The 19,915-nt window shown below is 38.5% G+C and overlaps 1 protein-coding gene across 1 annotated transcript in view; it reads right to left on the minus strand.

Moving 5' to 3' along the window:
- The window catches only part of Cwc27 (CWC27 spliceosome associated cyclophilin), a 171,539-nt gene that overhangs the window by 147,112 nt on the left and 4,512 nt on the right, over positions 1-19,915 (minus strand). The window contains exons 2-7 of the mRNA XM_051172608.1: positions 18,287-18,383; positions 15,069-15,181; positions 11,875-12,018; positions 10,146-10,244; positions 9,504-9,607; positions 8,743-8,812 (exon numbers count right to left, since the gene is read on the minus strand). Coding sequence (XP_051028565.1) covers positions 8,743-8,812; positions 9,504-9,607; positions 10,146-10,244; positions 11,875-12,018; positions 15,069-15,181; positions 18,287-18,383 — 627 coding nt within the window. The remainder of the gene's footprint in view (positions 1-8,742; positions 8,813-9,503; positions 9,608-10,145; positions 10,245-11,874; positions 12,019-15,068; positions 15,182-18,286; positions 18,384-19,915) is intronic.

Raw genomic sequence — 19,915 nt, forward strand, 5'->3', positions numbered from 1 at the left:
AGCCTGAGCACAGAAGCCCATTTTAATTAAGGATATAACACACCATCACCAAAGGTGACAAAATGTTTTGAAAGTCATCAGGAACTATAACTACAATCTAACTTTAAGGAATTTAGAATTCTGAGTGCTTCAAACTATCATGGCCTTTTGTTTTTGCTGTACCATCTATTTTAACCTGCCTCACTAGACAACTAGAACAGAGTTTGAGATGAGCCCTGGTCTGTCATCTTCACTGGCTGGTAGATGTATCAGCATGAAGCAAAGAGAACATTTTTATTTAAGATACATCTTATTTGAGTGGAAACCAAATTTCACATTGGCAACTCAAGTCCAGTTCTGAAGTAACTGCAATAGTCTAGTTTTTATCACAAAACAGATTAACAAAAACAGTGAATTTAAATACACTGTCCTTAGTAGTTTTGAAAAGCAGACTCTAAATTATGCCATTAGTCTACACTTGCCTTTTTATAGCTTTTTTAAGAGCTCAGTAGTGATGAAAAGGCAAAATGTCAACTAATTACTCATTAATACCCTACTCTAACTATGAAGACAGGAAAAGCTGTTGACAAACAGAAGGGAACAGCATAGAGAACACGGGACAAAAGCACAGGTGCTGCTCAAACTGGTGCCTGGCTGTGCTTAGTCACAGCTACTCACAGGCTGAGCAGGAGGACCACTACAGCCCTGGAGGTAAAGACCTACTGAGGCCCATCCCAAAATAGTAACAGCAGCAAAAGATGGCAATCTGATCAAGTGAGTTACAAAATCTAATACCTCACAATCCTACAATTCTTAGCACAAAACTTTTATTTGCAGAAGCAAGAAACTTCTTAAGACCTCAAAGCACTTAGCTACAAAGTCAAATAGCAGCCTTAAATAGTTCACAGAAGAAAATTAAATGTGTGCACAAATGTTCAGTGAACATAAAATAACCTGAACTATGCTAAAATGTAAACATTTTTTATTCTGTTTTCTTAACACTCCTTCCTTCTGTATCTCCAGCCATTAGGTTATCTTTGAATAGACTAAGAAATATCCTTTCATGAATTTTTTTTCTACCCAATTCCTCCTTGGAGTTGTAATCATAAACATCACATCCACAGTTGGCCTGAGAGAGATTTTAAATTTCCATACCACAGCATGTATGTGGTATGTGAAATGAGCATATGTTAATTAGCTTACCTAAGACATTCTACAATTTACATATTTAAAAAACATGTTGTACACAAGATGTATAATTTTATATGCTAATCTTAACTTGTTACTCTTTTAAAAAGAAAGTTCTTCCCAGGTGCAGTGTTGCATGCTGTAATCCCAGCCTTCAAGACAATGAATCGGGAAGACTGCATATTTGAGGCTAACCAAGGCTACTTAGCAAGACCCTGTATCTGAAGAGTTAAAATAAAAAAGAACGAGAGAGAGAGAGAGAGAGAGAGAGAGAGAGAAGAGAGAGAAGAAATGAAGTTCTTGTTGCACTCTCAATGAAAACTCACTTTAAACAGCTTAATGAAAAAAGAATAAATTTGTTTCTGATGATTTAAAATAAGACTTGAAAACAGGAAGAACTCATGCATTTAGCTGAATAGTCATTACCACTCTAGCTTTTAGTTAACTTTTCAAATTGAGTTAGCATGTACATAGAAGATCAAAAGCAGATTTTAGACACACACCCCTTCCCACTAGGGTAAACTACCATAGCAGAGAAAGTAACTGGGAAAGAATGGAAAAAATTAGAATAGTCTCAGACTGAGACAAAAGTCTGACTCTCTCTTTAATGCTAATTCTTCCTGAATGACCTATTTTAAGGTCATTATTTAGCTAAAGGGTTAGATGTTAAAAAGAAGACTAAATATACTTAGTGAATTCCACTTAAGGAGCTTCACAAGAAAGTTAAAACTAACCAAGAGCATATTTAAAAAAGGAACACCAAGTGGGGTGGGCCTGGAACTTCATAAAAAATAAAGAGGCGCCGGGCATGGTGTCGCATGCCTTTAATCCCAGCGCTTGGGAGGCAGTGGTAGGCGGATCTCTGAGAGTTCGAGGCCAGCCTGGTCTACAAAGAGAGTCCAGACCAATCAAGGCTGCACAGAGAAATCCTGTCTTCAAAATAAATAAATAAATAAATAAATAGGCACCAAAAACAGCAGAAACTAGATATAGTACAAGAAGGAAGGAGGAAGGCAGACAGCGCTAAGAGGCATGCTGCAGAGAGGGGCAGCACTACTCAACTAGCCAGCGATTCCAGGCTCTGCCTCTGTCTGATGCGGTGACCTCCCCATGCCATGGTGCCCAGTGCTGTAGGCAACACTGGTCTTGATGTATTTTTTGTAGATATGATTAACTTAGATCAATGGTCTTTGGGATTATCTTCCGTAATGTGAATAGGCCTCATCTAAGCACCCAAAAGCCTTAAGAGCAAATGTGTGTAAGAATTCCCACAATGAGAATCACCACTAAGTGTCCAGAGTGCAGCTTAAGATATACATACTATATACTGTCTTGTCCTACATATTTTGGACTTACTGAACTAACGTACAGAACTTGCAAGTACTCTTATTGTGTTTCAACTTTTTAAAAAAGTTTAAAATAAAAAATTAGCCACAGATTGACAAAAAAACAAAAACAAAAACAAACAAACACACACACACACACACACACACACACACACACACACACACACACACACACACCAAGAACAAACCACCCTTAGGGCAAAAGTACTTAATTAGCTATGAATCCAGCTAACAGTGTAATCTCCCAGATTACATTGCTTCATGAGCCCATAAGAATATCATGAAAAAGTCAACAAAGTGCTTTTCTGAATGCAAGATAGGGTTATTATGGCATCCTTTTATCATGTAGTCCTATCTGAAAGGAAACACGTTAGTCTGGCAAGTCACTTAACCGAGTTCTCAGTTACCTCGGCTATAAAAAAAGGAAGTTGGACCAGATCCCTTGGAGCTATAAAATTCTATAATTTCAAAGACGTTTTCATCAGGTAGTACATAGATACTGAAACAAACAAAGAAAAGCTAATGCACGTGGGAGAGACACATTGTCATGCACAAAAGAGTGGGGTGAAAGAGTGTGTGTAACCTCACACTGATAATCCACAAACCAGAGAGGACTCAGATTTCTTCTCTCACATACAATAATGCCTCAGCTCAGACCTTAACTATTATTAACTTGCAATCTAGTTCTGGAATAACACTTACCACTGTGCAGTCATTGAGAAAAGAAACCCGATAAGCAAGTGAATAATGAAACAATTATTTTTAAGCCTTCTAGAAATATTTAATTTCATGCAGGCACTGAAACTTCAAATTGTTCTGTCATGAAAGAAGAACTCACTTGGGTCTGGCTCTAGTTATTTCATCACTTAGAAATAAGACTAGATTTTAAAATCATTTCTAATATTCAGCCTATTCTTTGTTCTTCTCAAGGTATCATCTTACCAAAAGGGGAGAATGCATTTGAGGTAAGTTATGGTACATGGATGAAATAAACACAAATAAAATAGATCTGGCTTTTCCCCAGGTCTTTGAGCAATTTCTGTCCTTTAAGCCAGTAAATTTCAAGCTGTTTTGGTTGCTCTGTTTTCTTGATTAACTGCCCACTTGTCTATTACACAGTAGACAGAACAGATAAAGGGGCTGGAATGAGCTGCAAATCACAAGGTGGAGGTGACACATGTTCTCCAAGCTTGCTGGGGCAGCCTCTTAGGAAAGGCACTGGCAAAGCCTCTCAGAAGCTCTCCATACTGCTTGGACAAGAGGGTGGCAGCTTCTATATAATAATTGTGGCCACGTTATAAATCACTGATGTTTTAGCTTCAAGAATAAAATACCAATTATAACATATAATATACTGTTCTATTTGGAGGCACAGCCTTCAACAGCATCTTTCAGGATTGTGGAATGTATCAAAATATCTTTAGTCACAATCCTAACAGGAACGTCATACTTTATGTAACACAAAGAAAACCTGAAAGTGAAAGCCATCATCCAGGATCACACAGTGTCCGTGGAAAGTGAGGTCTGAATCAGCTTGTCTATCAGTGACTGAATCTAAGTTGCTGCTACTTTGCTGTCAATACAGAGAGGAACAGAATCTACTTTCAAAGTGCCATTAAAGCAAAGCATATAGAGTAGAGTGCTAGAGTGATACAGTGATACAGTGAAAGTACAGTCACAGCCTTCATTTATAATATATTTTTAAAAACTGTTTTTAAAAGAAATGCAGGGTAACATGAACAGCAGACATTAGGTTACACCCAGAACAGAGCTACAAACACTGGAAAAGACATTTAGGAAAGATGGTATTTTGGATGTTGAAAATAAATACAGCTCTAGCATTTAGAGGTGGAACAGGACACTTTAAGCAGAAAAACTGCAAATGGTGAACCACATAGATCCCAACTGTGGTGATCCTGATATTTCTCTGCTATGAACTTCTGCTACGAACTCCAGGAGAATTCATTGATGATAGTTTTACCACGCCTCTTGGAAAAAAAAAAAAAAGAAAGAAAGAAAAGAAAAGAAATTCTGACTTTGTGGATGTGAGAGAGAGAGAGAAAAAAAAAAGTGATTTAATTTGAAAATTAAGTTTAGGGCGAAGTGGGTTGGTGGAGAGGCAAGGAAGGCACAGCTACAGCAACATGTAGGCTTCAGGAAGGGGACTCTGGTAGCCAGGTATAGAAGGAAGAGAAGAGGAGGGAGATAGGAGACCCATGGTTAGATCAGGGCAGCGGTGAAGGCCAAACATAAAGAGGTTCTGAACAAAGGTAATAGCAAATTACAACAAAAGAAAAAAAACTGATTAAAAAAAAAAAAACTTCTTCAATGAAAACTGACAACACAGAGAAAGGTCAGAATGAAGCTCAAGCACTTTGGCAGGCACTGATAGAAAGAAACACAAAAGTCACAAAAAGTAGCATGGCGAGAGAGAGAATGTTTCACCTTGAGATATTCAGAGACGTATATAGTAGACAACAGGAAAAATATAAGCAGGCCAGGAGATACACATGTGTGGCAAGCTTTTGTCACAGCACAAACCTGGGATAGTAATTACTTCTCATTGATAAAGAATGACGACTTGTAACTTCATTGGCAGAGTAAAAAGGTTTTAGTCTTTCTTAGCTGTGGGGAACTTCTTGGGTTTGAAAGAGAGGAAGCCAGGGTGGTATTGAAGGCATCCTTTCACATTCCAGTCTTATAGCAAACACAGATTAATTTGGGAATGTAAGCTCACGGCATTCAGCAGAATTTAAGCATATTAGTTTTCTCCTCTGGAAACAGAAAGCAGCAGAAGGAAGACAAGCTTTGGACATTTCATTTTAGCTAACAGAAAAAAATTCTAATTTCCTAGTCTATCAATGTAATTAAGAGCAAAACTTACTTTATTACCAGAAATACTATTTCAACAAAATATTCACAATACAGCTCTGTCGTCCCACCTTCTTTCTCCAGGTTACTGGAGCTGCCATACATGACCTCAGCAAGCAGGACAAGAGCACTGAGCACAAGCCTCCCCAGAACCAGTGCTCCCAGGGAACCTCCCCCAGAACCCATGCTCCAGGGAACCTCCCCCAGAACCCATGATCCCAGGGAACCTCCCCCAGAACCCATGATCCCAGGGAACCTCCCCCAGAACTCATGCTCCCAGGGAAGCTCCCCCAGAACCCATGATCCCAGGGAACCTTCGCAGCAGCAGCATGATGGCTTGGGCTTGGGCAGATTTCTGAAACACTTGCAGTCATCCCAGAGGCCTGCGTGGCCATAAAGCTTATAGCCCCAGTTCTCATTCCCTCGTCTCCTAATTAGAAGTCCCCCGAGTACTGACTTGGCTACAAAGTAGGAATGGTGTCTATAGAGCATAAATGTCAAAGGAATTACATGAAATAAACATTTCATAAGTAGGGGCTGGAGAGATGGCTCAGAGGTTAAGATCACTGCCTGTTCTTCCAAAGGTCCTGAGTTTAATTCCCAGCAACCACATGATGGCTTATAACCGTCTATAATGAGATCTAGTGCCCTCTTCTGGTGTACATGCAGGCAAAATACTGTGTATCTATGATAAATAAGTAAAATCTTAAAAAAAAAAAATCTCATAAGTAGAGGAAGAAGAAATGCATGGCTATACTGAAATTGACTTGTACTTTGATGACACAGACAAACAGTTGAGAATGAGGCAGTGAGGAGATGGCAAGTGAGGAGATGACAATGGGGCTAACTATTCAGCAAACAAGGAGAAAAACAGAAGAAATGTAGATAGAGTACATACCAGAAAAAAAGAAAAGGGGGCTTGTGGTACCACAAGAAGGCATAGTTAAATAGGGAGACTTGACATCTTGCTTTGTGACAGGATTATATAGCTCAGGTTGGCCTAGAACTTGAAATCCTCCTGCCTCTGCCTTTCATGAGCTAGGACCACAGATGTGCTCTGCAGGATTTGACACCTTTAGATAACATCTACAAGGGGAAACTGGTACTTCCCAGACCTCATTATGGTTCTGTCCATTCACAAACAGACTCCCAGCACAGCATCCTGTGCTTCTCATTCCAATGAAGCACAAACCTGAATTACCAACAATGCACCACTCACCACTGACGTCTCAGAAAGTAGCTCCTGCCACACTCAAGTAGCAGAGTAATACTGTTTGACTGTTTTTGAGACAGGGTTTCTCTGTGTAGCCTCGGCTGTCCTCGACTTTGTAGACCAGGCTAGCCTCAGATTCACAGAGATCCACCTGCCTCTGCTTCCCCCATTACAGGTGTGTGCCACCACACCTGGCAAGCAGAGTAATTTTTAATGCATGTAACAGGAACGTCTTCATTTTAAATGAATTTACTTTTGAAATCTAATATATAATATTTCCTGAAGTGGTTTAGAATGAAGACTAAAAAGCAAAAGAAATATTCATCGTATGTCTGAGAATTCAGTGTACTGGCTACGGGTGAGTAGTAACTGATCTCATCATATTAAAACTGATAACTACAGACAAGAAGAAAAAAATCAAGGACAAATGATCTCTTCCACAAGCCCATTTTAATTCAGTTTTAATGCAAGCCTATAAGGAAACTGATTGCAGTTTCCTCTGATATTGAAACACACCATCCTGCAGCAAACCTTCTTAATTAAAAAGGTGTACAACTCAAAATAGCTTCAGGAAGTTCCTGAAACTGGCCAGATTCACTAGGCCCCTAGCTCACAAGAGAAAACAGTAAAAACCTGAAAATCACTCTCAGATGAGTCAAGCTACTGGAACCAGATTAGCTGTCAAGAAGAAGAAAGAAGAAAGAGGAAGAAGTGGAGGAAGGAGAAAGAGAAAGAAGAAAGGGGGAAGGAGGAAGAGGAGGTGGCAAGGAAGAAGTAGCACTAGCTGTCTGGAAAAGCTTTAAATTAACTGAGCCGCTTGGCAGGGACACTCTGCTGAGCGCAGTGTGCTCCGTGTTCCCACTTTTGTGAGGGGGGACACCCATGCAGGGGTGGGCTTGGATGATACAGCTGTCAGCCATTTCTGCTCCTATAAGAACCCTCTCACCCATAGTCCTGTAGTAACTCCAGTGGGACTCCCTGGTTCACCAAGCTGGAGTTTGCTGGGATCCATGCTCTGGTCTGACATGAGCAGGTGTGTGTGTGTGTGTGTGTGTGTGTGTGTGTGTGAGAGAGAGAGAGAGGGAGAGAGAGAGAGAGAGAGAGAGAGAGAGAGAGAGAGAGAGAGAGAGAGAGAGAGACATCTCTCCTGGAAGTTTCCTTGCACAAGTGCTTGCTATGTTCAAAACCCCTCAGGATGGGCCTCCCTGACCCAGGCTCAGAACTGACGAGCGCACAAGGATAGAGAAAGCAAGGACAGCGGAGGTCTGCTTTCAGTCTCAGCCAGCACTGGCGAGAAACAGGAGCCCTTCATAAGCAAGTAAAGAAGAACTGAGTTATGCAGTTTAGTTACTAATAAAGATGCTGGATAAAATTCTCAGTCCTCAGTGATCACTCACTCCCAAGAAAGAAATGCAGAGCACAACATCTGGAACCAAACGACTCTAAAGGTGATTTTCTTTGGGTACAAGTATCATGATCTGTTCCAAATACAGGCAAATACTGTAGATGTTCCAGATGTTTTGTGATGAAACGAAAATTAAAGAAAACCACACTCAGAGTTCTATGGGAGAAACTGCTGAAATAAAAGGTCACGGGGCGAGATTCTACAGTCAGCCACAGGTTTGAGTCCCGCTGTAGCTTCCTTTGTGCATGTGACTTTGAACAATTATAACTGATAGGCACTATTGTAAACCTTACTTTACTTATGAATAGATTTAAGTATTTATATAAATAGGGTTCACAGCACCTATCTCAAAGGCTGTAATAGGAATTAATTGAGAATTAAGGAAGCAAACATAATATGTGGAAATAATATTAAAATGAAAAGTAATAGCCATTGACTATTATTATAATGATCATCATATAGCAAAATAAAAGGCAAATAATTACTAATTTCTGAATTATGAAGTTGAACCCCATTCAAAATACTTTAAGAATGGTTTCAACTGACAAAAAATATACAAAGATTAAAAATAAATAAATATAAACAATGCTTCTATAAGAGGAAATCAACTTAAGAGCCTGCACAAATGTCACTACACAGCAATATACTATGCATGTACTAACAGATGAAAAGTCAAACGTGCGGCTACAGGCAAAGCCAGAGAGAGAAAAATGCAAAGCAAAGGCAAATGAAAAGACTACCTGACTAACTCGGTTCACTTCCTCCTCCTCCTCCTCAGCTTCTTCTCCAAAAGAAAGTAAACTAAAATTTCTATCAAAAAAGAAAGAAAAGAAATTTCAGAAGAAAGGTTAGACAAAATTCATAAATGTGCCACTTTCAAGCAATAGCACAGGTTTCTGAGAAGGAATTCGTTGTTCACATAGTATTGCTTAGTCAACTGCTTAACTTTTCACCTAGAACCCTCAACCAATGACCCCAGATTCACCCCAGGTATACCATAGTGCAGTCAGTTACACATGACAGACATGAGCTGTTCATAGTTATCAAAGCTGGGAGAAACATGAAAATTAATAAGCATAGAACCCTGAGAACACTGCAGGTGAGTGATTAACCTATTTTAATACCTGACAGATATATCTTAATATTTTGAAACTAAGAAAAACAAAAAGTTGATGGGTAGAAAATATCTCAGACCTTTCAAACTAAACAACAAAAATTCAAGTAACATAAACTATAAGTTATTAAAACACTCTCTTGAGTTTTAGTAAAAGTAAAACATTTGGCAACAATAGAAGAATTTTAAAAGATTCATTTTTAGTGTAAGCCATATGTCATTAAATGTAAGAAATGTTTACTTTAAAACATAAACACATTCATAATTCTGTTAGCTTTCAGATTCACATGACATTTCCTCTAGTAAACAATCAGTACAAAAGCAAATTGACTAATTAAACTATTGTCACTACTAAAGTTTGAAAAAAATTCTTTCTATTATGATTACTTTGTGCCTTTGGGTTTCAATTTCTTAACTTCTTCCTCTGGTTTCTCTTTCTTAGGCTTTTTAATTTCCCTTGGAATGATGTCATCAAAAGGATTAAACAAAACCTATGAAAGAAGAATTTTGAAGATATTATTTCAGGCTTTTTTACTTTCCAGAGAAAATGATGTGCAAGGGTACTGACGTTAGCATCTAGTAATTCCTACATACACTTTATCAGTGCAGCAGCCCATGGGGCCAACAGCACACTTCCAGTCACATGGCCCCACTGATCATCCCAAGACATTATGTTCTTTTCAAGTAAAAGATCTCCTATCTGATACCTACTTTACAGAAGGAAAGCCATAAGGGACCAACACAGATATTTAGACTCCATATCAAGTGCTCTTAAGAATTACTTCACTTCCTCAATAAGGGAAAACTCTTAATTCACCTAAAACCCTTTAATTCACAACCTAAGTCATTCTGACTTGAGCTTTTCATTCTTTAGACGACCGTGTAAAACTTCATATTAGAATCCAAAGCTTTTAATTAAAAAAAAAATGCATCAGAAGCTGTGCATAAATAGATGTAAATGAGCCCCGGTGCTTTCACATAGTGCTTTAAATGTGCCCCTTAAGTAACACCAGACAGCCATCCTCCTACCTCACAACTTTTTATTCTGTGTGGATTGCGGGGTCTTTCTTCATTATCAATATCGACTTCTGTCAGGCGCAGCATGTTGTACACTGTGTCCCCTGTAACCTACCAAACAAAAACATGAAATGTGATCGCAAACATCTGAATTCATCTTGTAAATAAATAGAGAAATTTTGAAAAAATTTTAAATAAATAATGAACTTCTGGAAAATTGTTTTTAAATAATTAAAACTTTATATTTCACTAAGATTAAGCAATTGCCAGTGATGGTGAAGCACATTCACTTTAGGGCTGAAAGCACAGCTGGGCTCAATCTTTTAATATGTGTTTTTAGATGTTTCCAGTGTATATAACAGTTACTAAAAATAGACATACAATGCCAAACTTCTTGCTGAGTGACAGTTCATTCAAATATCACAAGCAAACTTAGGCTTAAAGCAGCTTAAGCATTAACAGTATAATAAACACTTTGCAGATTATTGCCTAATTTAATTTACATAAATACCCTAGAAGGGAGAATTTCGTTACCCTCCTTGTATAGATGTGAGGATAGAGGCTCAAAGAAGTTACAGACCCAACAATGGGAACGTCTCCACTTATGGCTGCTATGCTATATGTTGTCTCTCATGCCTAGGTTATATAACAGAAATTGTAAAACACAGTACACACTCGGAACTCAAGTCTTATCTTGTTTTAAAAAATAAGTCTATGATAACCAGATTCCTGAGTTAGGAATGCATCAAAAGAACATGAAAATACATATTTCCTGATCCATGTCTTTAAGAAATAAGTGACACTTTTATGGTGTGGGTATGACTTGAACTCAAAGGTTCAGCGGTCCAACCACACTGTTTCCCTCCTTTTATAGTCAAAACCCACTTTTGCTTATGATGTAAAGAAGCAATTCTCACTGAACCAGCAGAGGGGGCTAAAGCACTGTTAACGCCTACTACATCTAAGGAGTAAATACAGGGAGGAGTATTCAGTGAGAAGGAACAAGGATGAAAAAAAAAAAGATGCCCTCAGGATCCCTCTTTAAAGAGAACTGATGAAATTCTATGGGAAGATCATTTCCCTCATTTGTGTGAAATGTGGGCAGGGTTAAATGGATACTATGCAAAGTAGTATTTGCAGTAAACTTATAAATACTAATACAACTTCTACTTTAAACTTCAAGCATCATTGGTACACTTTAAACTTCAAATGTTACTGGTTAAATGTCTTTTTTAAAGTGTAAAAAAAACAGCTGGGCATGGTGGCACTTGCCTTTAATCCCAGGACTCAGGAGGCAGAGGCAGGAGGATCTCTGAGTTCGAGGCCAGCTTGGTCTACAGAGCGAGTTCCAGGACAGCCAGGGCTACACAGAGAAACCCTGTCCCCAAAAATGAAAAATAAATGAAAGAGAGAGAGAGAGAGAGAGAGAGAGAGAGAGAGAGAGAGAGAGAGAGAGACAGGGCAACAACAATGGCTAAACGTCCTTAAGTAGCTAATATCACTATGATGACTTAAAGAGCACATTTAGACCGTGAGAAATGACTGACTTGAAGCATCCAAAGTTCAGGGAGCGCTTTACAGTTCATCATAATAGGAACATACTCCATTTTTAAAAACAAGTAAGTAAACAATTATAACATTTTAAGGCAGCCATTATATACATTAATTATATGTATCATAAAGCTTAAAGAATAAATTATAACACCAAAGCCAAGCCATACACTTAAGATACGAGACTAACCTTTCCAAAGATAGTGTGCTTATTGTTAAGTTCATCTGCTCGACCCAGGGTAAAGAAAAACTGGCTGCCATTATCATGTGGACCAGCGTTTGCCATGGCAACCAGTCCTCGCCTATTAAAACGCAACCGTGAGTGAAATTCATCCTGCAAGAATAAAGGAGATTTAGAGACTGTTCTTAGTCATAAGACCCTTCATATTCAATCAGCTATGCAGCAGACCAGCAAGGCTCAGACAATTTCTAATCAGAAATGCTGAAGCTTTATTTTGAAGTACAATCAAACCCAAATTTACTATCTGTTCAATGTTTTTAACCCTGAATTCAGCAGCTTGTATCTTCTAAATATATTCAGTTATAACTGTCTAATGGAAGTCTACTTACAAACAGAGAAAGGCTCAAAGGGAGCCAGTCTGAGCGTCATTTCCCTACGCTCCATCAGAGTCCTCTAAACTCTTAAAACCATCTGTTGTTTTTCCAAGAAACCCATCTTTGAACCACCGTGAAGCCTCTAGCTATTGCTCCTTTTCATCTTGTTCCACATGTCATGAAGCAATGGCTTTCTTCTTGCTTTTCAATTCAGAGACTCTACCATAAGTATGTTAATGTGATTTCACTGTGCTTTTAAAAGTCCTAAATCTTCCTCAGTTGACTCTTCTTAGAGATCACATGAGTCTGATTTGGCAGGGCCACTGAATCTCAGGTGCTTTCCTTGTTCTGAGAGCTACTTAGACTTTCCCCTCAGACTTGACACTGGAATCATGTATGATTCATGTATGATGCACCCATGTTACATAGTCAGTGCCTTTCAAGCATCTCAGGCTATTTTTCTTTAATATATTATTAAAATCTCAACTCAGTATATCTCACCAGGAACTGGACAGGCAAATACCTTGACCTTTGGCTTCTCAGCCTTCAGAAGAACAGTGAGTAAAACACTCCCATTGTTAAAACAAAAAACAAAAAAAACCAACTGTGTTTGATACTTTTATATCCACTTGACACAAACTAAAGTCATCTGAGAGGAGGGAACCTTAATTAAGAAAGTGCCTCCATAAGATCAAGTTGTAGGATATTTTCTTGGTGGTATTTGATGGAGAAGGGCCCAGCCCACTGTGGGTGGTGCCAACCCTGGGCTCTTTAAGAAAGCAGGCTGAGCCAGCCAGTAAGCAACACCCTTCTATGGCCTCTGCATCAGCTCCTGCCTCCAGGTTCTTGCCCTGTGTGCATTGCTGCCCTCACTGCTATGAATGATGAACTGTCAAGTGAAACTGTGAAATAAACCCTTTCCTCAAGTTACCTCTGGCCATGATGTTTCATCGCAGCACTAGTAACCCTAACTAAGACATCATGTTTAAAATGGTCTAGTTGAAAGAAATTAGCAATGAGATTGTAGTATTTTAAAATAACAAAACATATATCTCAGAAAGGAAATGTCAAAAAAGAGACATTAGGGTAAATAACGGGATTAACAGGATAAAAGAATACTTCCTACAAAATGGAGGTCCTAAAATGCTCAGATCTGATTAACAGTGACACCTAAGATTTTAATATCATTTCCTACTTTTAGGGCCATTATCATCTGAAAAAGAGTTAAAAAAAAGATTAAAAAAAAAATTCCACTGTTTTTCTCAACAGCATAATCACACTGTGGTGAGGCACTGTGGTCCATGCCAGCAATCTGAGCACTCAGGAAAACTCAAGCAGGAAGATAGTCACAAGTTCAAGGCCAGTCTGTATTATGTTGAAATTCCAACTACAGCAACATAGCAGGAACCTCTTTGGAAACTGTTAAGTAATTAAAAATCACACTGACTCAGAAAAAGATGAGAGGAAACTCCAGACGTCCTTTCCCACTAGAATAAATAAGAAGTTTTCAAGTTTCCTGATTTTAAGGACCACTGACACTCACTCAAAGACCTTAGGACTCTTATAATTACACTGCTAAATACAACTTTTGCTGCAGCTGAGCCCATTATTGCTCCTAATGTCTTAACTAGACTAGCTCTTTTCCTTCTTAAGCTTAAGCTGGCAGTCAAGAAATCAGCGGCCAGGGCTGCAGAGATGGCTCAGCATATAAGAGCACTCGTTCTTACAAAGGACCTGGGTTCAATCCCCAGCTCCTACACCATGGTTCACAGCCCCAGTTCCAGAAGAACCCTCTTCCTTCAGCAAGCAGCACATGGTAAACAAATAACACACAGGCAAAACACTCATACATAAAGTGAATTAATCTAATAAAAATTTTAAATAAAAAATCATGGGCCCATTCTTGACTAATACATCTTTCCTGGAAATTTCTGGCTCTTCTTTCTGCGTATTTTATTACTGTCCTCCATGGATGTACTCTGTGCTACATAATTTTTTTGTGTACAGTAACTACATAGCGTAGTGTAAGTTCCACCAGGGAGACTGTGACTCCCTGACACAGCTAGCTGTATTTTTGGCTCTGCCAAGGTGGTGAAGGATGTAAACATGACGAAGGGAAATGAAGTCATTAGGGTTACAACTCTTATTCTAACCCAATGGGGCCCATGTGCTTACGGGAAGAGACCAAGAGACCAGAGCTGGCTTTCTCTTCCCATACCTCTTCAAGGCAGGGAGAGGGATGGTCAGACGTTACGACTTGGCCCGCCTAGCCTCCACAACTCCACAAGAAATAAATTCTTATTCAATGCCAGTCTGTTGGAGCAGCTCAAGAAGACTACTGAAAATTCCATATAGCATTGAAATTAAAGTGTTCTAATCTAAAATACCACATGCAATGTTCTAAAAATTGGCGGCTGAGATGAGGCACAACAAAACACCAGGAAATATGCCATATAGACTTCTTTCTGAATTCTGCTTCTCTCTCTTTTTATTACAACCTCTAGCTCTATCATAATTCAATCTAGCACAAAGGTTTGCCATAAAATAAATGAGAGAGACTGCTTGGTAGGGAGTATTTGTTCTTATCTCTGAATAATTCTAACTCTGCTGATTTTGTATACTACATGAGACATTCTTCTTGTGAGACACTGCCACTTATGCATATACATACATAGTTCTATGTATACATACTTACGTGTACATATATATGTGTATGTGTATATATATACATATATATATATATATATTCACTTTACATGCAATCATTGGACACTATCATATTCGAAGAAGCATTCCAAGTTGACCTAGAGTGTAGTAAATTGATCTGACCTTGAATGGGGCTCCATAGATAGACTCTCCCCCGGTCCCAGTGCCTGTGGGATCTCCACCTTGGACTATGAAACCAGGTACAACTCTATGAAAAATGGTGTTGTCGTAGTAGGCTGAAAAAGAATGTTGTTGTTGTTATTCTTTTTAATCTCCAGAATTCTCTCACATTTTGGATTACTGTTCTCAAATAAGAACAAGAAGTTTAATACACATCAACAGATCTCAACTGGGGCAAGAGAAGAACAGCAATTCTGCATCGCAGAGGACATTTCTCAACATCCTCAAATATTTTTGGTTCTCAAAACTGGGGAATCCTACTGGCATCTTGTAGAAGATGGCAGGTACACTGCTAAGCAACCTAAAGTCCAAGGGATTGTTTCTGCAACAAATAACCAATCCCAAGGCCAACAGTGCTGAGGCTGAGAAACCTAGGTAGAGATGAATAGCTCATTTCTTGCCTCTTCCTCTTCTCCTGACAGAAAATTAACTGACTAATGCACAAAAAAAAAAAAAAAAAAAAAAAAAAAAAAAAAAAAAGCAAGCCTGCAGATACTAAGGTTATTAACTGAGTATAGTTCTAGCACTGTCTGTGCAGTTTCCTTTTTTAAGAAAGTTCAAGAAGTGAAATAAAGACTATACATTAGTCCCATTAAACATGCATGCACTTTGCGAAGTGATTTTCAAAACTTATATATACAATATAATTTCTAGTCACAAATATGCAGCAGAAATTATATATGGTCTCCCATAGAATTTATTTTTTGAAACCAGAATCATTAAGGAAAACATTAGCTTACGTAAGAAAGAAACACAACATCCCATTAAGTTATAGGACATACCCTAAGGAAACTGAAAATTAGTGTCCTTTTCTTTGTTTCTTTTCCTTCTTTTGTAACTTGTTTTCTACTATGTTTTGGACTGACAACTTTCAAATTTTATAATTATTCTAAATGTTTTCCTAACTATATGGCAAAGACATTAAAGTCTAAGAGTAAATTTGTAACTACAGACCTTTGGGTTTCACTGAGGGCCACATCTGAGACTGAGTTAACTCCTTCTCTTGCTTTCAGTCATTTGCTTTTAATTCTATTGCTGTTGTTGTTATATTGAAAGGGGCATTACAAGACCCAGAAACACTGTAACTTCTTTAAATTGTACACCGAAGGATTGGATGGTGTTCTCTGTACTACTTTACTGATCTAAGGAATATTTATCTTTTTTATAAGTGTATGTGTGTTTTGCCTGCAGTATGCCTGTATACCACATTCATGTTTGGTGATCATGAAGGCTAGAAGAGCTGCCATGCAGGTGCTTGGAACTGAACCCAGGGCCTCTGGAAGAGCAGCCAGTGCTCTTAACTGTTGAGCCATCTCTCCAGCTAGGAGCATCTTATTTTTAAATCACTCTTCTCAAGGTTTTGTTTTCTCTGTGGATGGTGGTGTTTACTTGTTTGTTTTTCTTCTCAGGTTTTTAGTTAGCCTTCCCAACAATAATTTTATTAAATTCTTGCCTGTTCCATTAAAAAACTGCACTAGTTATTTCTATAAATTTTCCATTCTTTCCTTCTATCTCCTTACAGATGGGAGAGAAAAACTGGTCTTACAAATGGGAGAATAATTTTTTTTTTTTTTTTTGATGCAAGTGAGCTTTGTCAGCACCTAACTGAACCTCATGTTTATTTCATTGCCATATTCTATCCAGATTCTTTCTGTTTCTTCATTCACCTGGTCCATGGATTACAATTTACCATTCATTCTTTCTAGTGTTTTTGTAATTTCCCTCTCCTGTAAAATTTGAGCTTTTGACTTCTTTAAACTTATTACCAGAAGTCAGACTTTTCTTTGTCTCTTGTGTTTCTTAGCTTTGTTGACAGATATTTGAGGCCTCTCTAACTAAACTACCTGTCTGATTTTATTTCCTTCCTGCCTGCCATAGCAATTATTAATAATGGTCTTTGCAGACATGTTTTCTTTGTCTCATCTGAGGGATTGAATTCTTTTATTATTATTTCTTTAATCTTTCCCCTGCAGGGATATTTTTACCTAATTTCTATTTGGAGAGATTTGTCTATATCATATAACAAGATACTGTGGATTTTAATCCAAAATATTGTTTTCTGACACCATGAAAAACACTATCTGTAAAAATCAGATGTACCTGGAAGACACTGATTTGCACCCATCATTGGAGGCATTTAGAGACATAGGTAACACGTTCTAGGAGCTAACAAGAAATTGAACAAGGGGATGAAATGTGAAGCTGCATAAACAAATGTCCACGAACAAAAAAATACCCAAGTGAACATAACATCTGCAAAGCTTCTTATAAGGAAAAATCATGTTATGACTCAACTTGATAACAAATCAGTGAATGCCATGTGGTAAGCTTTATGGAAAAACAAACTTTGAACAAAATAATAAAAAATAGCTATACTTAAATAAAAGCAGGGTGAAAAACATACAAACAAACAAACAAAAAAAAAAAAAAAAGGAAAGCAAAGCTAGGAAGCCAAGCCCCTAAAGATTCAAATATCACGTGCACAGACAGAAGGCAAAGGAATGAGAGGAAAGACGAGGTAGGAGGCAATTACAGTCATGGAGATAAAGGCTCAGGCCATCTGGGGAAGAAGCTGGCTCAATCTTGGCTTAGAGGTAGCTAAGAGAAGAGACATCCATTAAACCATTAGATCAATTAGGCACCAGAAGGGAAGAAATAAACAGAGTGGAAAAGATAGCACAGATTGAGAGGCAAGCTTAGGGAATATCCATATTTAAAGAGTGAAAGATGGAGTGAGTGGCGATTAGCAGAGGAGACCAACATCGGGTTTGACTTGTCTCTGTTAAAACTGTAACAGTGTAGAGGTGACCTGGAGGAAAGCCGCTTTCCCTGCACTCTATCTCCCTATGCACTGCTCAGCACCACATTGCTGCTACCAACTGACCACCTGTTACCTCTGCTGAACAGCAGACCTCAACGCGATAAAAAACACTTTGTAGTTTATGCTTTTCACTTTTTAAATGAATGAGAAGCTCATCCAGACAGGGTTTTACTTAGAGAGTCTCACTGTGTTGCCCAGGCTAGTCTGAAACTCAAAATGTTTCTATATCAATCTCCCAAGTGCTGGAATGGCAGGGGCGGGCCAGTGTGCCCAACACACTGTGGTTATCTGTAAAGTCAGGCAAGTTTCTCCCCAGATTGTTAATGAAGGTAACACTGACCCTCCAAACAAAGCTGAATAAAATTTCTGCATGCTTTTGGAGCTTCTTTTGACCACAGCTCTATGTCAATATCTCCAGCTGTCGTTTTCAATAAAACCTGTGGAAAGAACATGACATCATAGTAAGTATTTATTTCGCTTGATCAGCTATTCAACTTGCAACACTAACTAATACAGTTTTCACTTTTAGAAGAAGTATTACAAACTCAACTTGGATTTTACTGTTATACTGAACAAATATCAAATACTCATTATAGCCCAATCATCATCAGATGATTCAATATACTATTTTCATAAGGAGCTAAGGACTTTAAAAAAAATAGCACCTACTTTATTTCCAGTAAAATTGGTTAGCAAGGTATGAAACTAAGAAGTTAATAAATCCACTAAATTATGACATTAGATAATGCTACAATCATTCAGTTGAAATTATCTTGAACTCTACTTTCACATTAAGATCATGCTACCCTAATTTAGAATAAATACTTATTCTGTGTATGCATATGTGCAGGTGTGTATATACATGAGTGCATACAGAGGCCAGAGGTCAACACTGGGTGTCTCACAATAGCTCTCATCTTACTTTTTGATACAGTTCTTCTGAACCTGGAGCTCACCAATTCAACTAGACTGGCTGGTGAGCATGCTCAGTAGTCCCCTGCTGCCTCTGCCACTCTCCAGCTCCCAGTCTAGGGTTTCAGGTTCATGCAACCACACCCAGCTTCTCATGAGGATATTGGGAACCCAGATTCAGGTCTTCCTGTTTACACACCAAGAACTTTATGGACTGAGCTCTTGATGTTTTGTTTTGTTTTGCTTTGTTTGGGGGAGGGTGGTGTTTGTTTTATCAGCCAAACCCTTATAGCCTTAAAATCCAGTCTGGCCTCAAACTCACCTTGGCTCCTGATCTTCCTGCCTCTACCTCCCAAAGTACTTGGATGACAGGCTTGTGTCACCATGCCTTGCTCATGCAGTGCTGGAGACTGAGCCCAGTGCTTTGTGCATGCTAGGCAAAGTATGTACCAACTTAGCTGGAGTCCCTGCCCATAGGAATATGGGCCTGCTAAAATGACTATGTCTTAAAAGTCACCATCTCTATAATAAGTGGGATCATTTAATAGTCTCCTTTTTACTGGTCATGACAGCAGTTACTCTTTGGTGGAATCAGCTACCTTATAACAACCAGAACCTCTGCTGAGCATGGAGGTTGCTTGGAGCATGGAGTTGTTGAACTGGCTTAATAACTACAAATAACCAAAGAAAATGTTAGTCACTAAGTTTGAACATTATGGCATAGCTGGAGTCTCCAATATCAATTTTTCTTTTCCATGCTTACTGTAGAAACATTGACTAGTACCAATAATCTGTGGCACCACACAGAACGTTCTTGCAAAGAAAGATCACAGAAGAACTAAAACCAAGCTGATCCTCACAGGGAGTCTTCATATAAGTCACACTTTCCCCCCCTAAAACTCCTTTACCTTATCACAAACACTATTTTGGAAAAGAGGAAAGTTTAAAAAGTTGGTTTTGTTCCTTTGCTTGTTTGTTTTGCTTTGTTTCTGAGACAGGGTTTCTCTGTGCAGCCCTGACTGTCCTGGAACTCACTCTGTAGACCAAGCTGGCTTTG

This window comes from Acomys russatus, chromosome 30, assembly GCF_903995435.1.
Source record: "Acomys russatus chromosome 30, mAcoRus1.1, whole genome shotgun sequence".
Lineage (NCBI taxonomy): Eukaryota > Metazoa > Chordata > Mammalia > Rodentia > Muridae > Acomys > Acomys russatus.